Source organism: Austrofundulus limnaeus, unplaced genomic scaffold (genome assembly GCF_001266775.1).
Source record: "Austrofundulus limnaeus strain Quisiro unplaced genomic scaffold, Austrofundulus_limnaeus-1.0 Scaffold1215, whole genome shotgun sequence".
NCBI classification, from domain to species: domain Eukaryota; kingdom Metazoa; phylum Chordata; class Actinopteri; order Cyprinodontiformes; family Rivulidae; genus Austrofundulus; species Austrofundulus limnaeus.
Window position 1 is genome coordinate 10848 of NW_013953617.1, and position 1819 is coordinate 12666.

General features: G+C 46.9%; 1 protein-coding gene across 1 annotated transcript in view; it reads left to right on the forward strand.

Moving 5' to 3' along the window:
* Positions 1 to 1819, forward strand: part of pisd (phosphatidylserine decarboxylase) — a gene marked incomplete at its 5' end in the record, with an annotated part of 15678 nt that overhangs the window by 10165 nt on the left and 3694 nt on the right. The window contains 2 exon segments of the mRNA XM_014031279.1: positions 1240 to 1374; positions 1468 to 1569. Of these exon segments, the coding sequence (XP_013886733.1) occupies positions 1240 to 1374; positions 1468 to 1569 (237 nt within the window).

The following is a 1819-nucleotide window of genomic DNA, read 5'->3' on the forward strand; positions in this document are numbered from 1 at the left end:
GGGGTATGTTCTGCCAGCCGGTTGTATCAAGAAGCTGCTGAAATGTCGACAATGCAAACAGGACTGCACAATTTTTCTCATGAAACTGCAACAATCCCAACCCATTTAGGCGGTTCGGAGCGAGTATGCAGGAGCCTTAACCCAGCTAGCTAGCAGCTGACAGCAACACATCCGGCGCCGCTCTCTCATTGGTCAGAATTTTGTGCCTGTTTTTCCTAAATAGTTTCAACTTCATGATGGATGATGATTCAGTTGCCTTCTTGTTTCTTCTGATGCTAGTGAAATGTTAGCAACTAGAACATGGCTTCCCAAACCGTTTTTACCCATGCCTCAGGTTCTGGCTCCTCTGGCTCCACCCAGTGCAGAAACACAATACTCTAATACTCCTGGTCAGAAACAGCMAATCAGAGACAGGAGGTTGTCCTATCAGTGTCGTGTGCTGCTCCCTCCTAACCCCCCCAGCTGTCTGAGGCCCTCCTAGTGCCCCCTGGCGAGTGGCCCTCACTTTGAAAATCACTGAGCTGGAAGCCATTCTGCTGCTGTAGTAATTTCTCCTCCACCTCTCTCAAAAGCCCTGCCCACCCTGCACCTGTACACCTGTGATGTCTTGTAGTTTAGTTGTCATTTTGTTGTATTTTAAGTGTTTGTTTTTTTATTTGGTGACACCACATCTTCACATTCTGGTTAAATGTCATGATTAGGCTTCGGGTACCTCGGTTGGCTCTTCGTCATCGTTTGAGCACGCTCAGTAATGGTGTCTATCACCACATACCCTGGCACCGCCGGCCAATCGCCTTCCTTGGCTTCATTCTGTCTGTCAACACCCTGCGGCCACTAGCCAACCGGGTAAGATCAGCTGCAGCAACAACTCATACTGATTGGACGTTGGGAAAGTGAGTGGAAGGCTTGTTTAAAATCCTGTCAATCAGTTTTCTGCCATCTAAAACCAGAACTAGGACCAGAACCAGATGCTGACCAAACAAGACCAGACTCTGACCTTTAGGACCACAAACAGGACCAGACTCTGACCTGTAGGACCACAAACAGGACCAGACTCTGACCTGTAGGACCACAAACAGGACCAAACTCTGACCTGTAGGACCACAAACAATACCAAACTGTGACCTTTGACCTATTGCTCTCTGATGCTGAAAACCAAACTAATTTTATTCTTTTCAGTTTATATTTTTTCCTGAAACCAGATGATTGTAAAGCTCTAGTTTGTTTTTTCTCCTGAAGGTTGCGCTGTACCACTCCTTCCCAACTCGACTCCTCTCTCGCACCTGGGGACGTCTGAACGGGTTGAACCTCCCTAAATGGCTTCGTAAACCCATCTATTCTCTCTATATTTGGACATTTGGGGTCAACATGCAGGTCTGGACCCAGAATCAGCTAAATTCTACCTGTTCTGCTTATTATTTGTTTGTTTTTTTTTACTAGTTTTGTTTTCTCATGTTTGTCCACCAGGAGGCAGCAGTAGAGGATTTACATCATTATAAAAAYCTGGGTGAATTTTTTCGTCGACGTCTCAAACCTGCTGTCCGACCGGTTTGCCCCTCATCTTGCATGGTAACCTTTGTTTCTGTCCACATGTCTGACACTGGCTCTGAAACATAAAGACCTCTGCAGAATGAGGTTGTTGAGATAAGGGCCATAGAACTGGGTCTTAGACCAGGAGTCCAACATAGAACTGGGTCTTAGACTGGGAGAGCAACATATAACTGGGTCTAAAGGGCTCGACACACGGGCAGCGACAAACTACAGCGATTAACGGCTGTCATCGCAGCCAGGGTGAAACCCGACACACGGGACACAATAG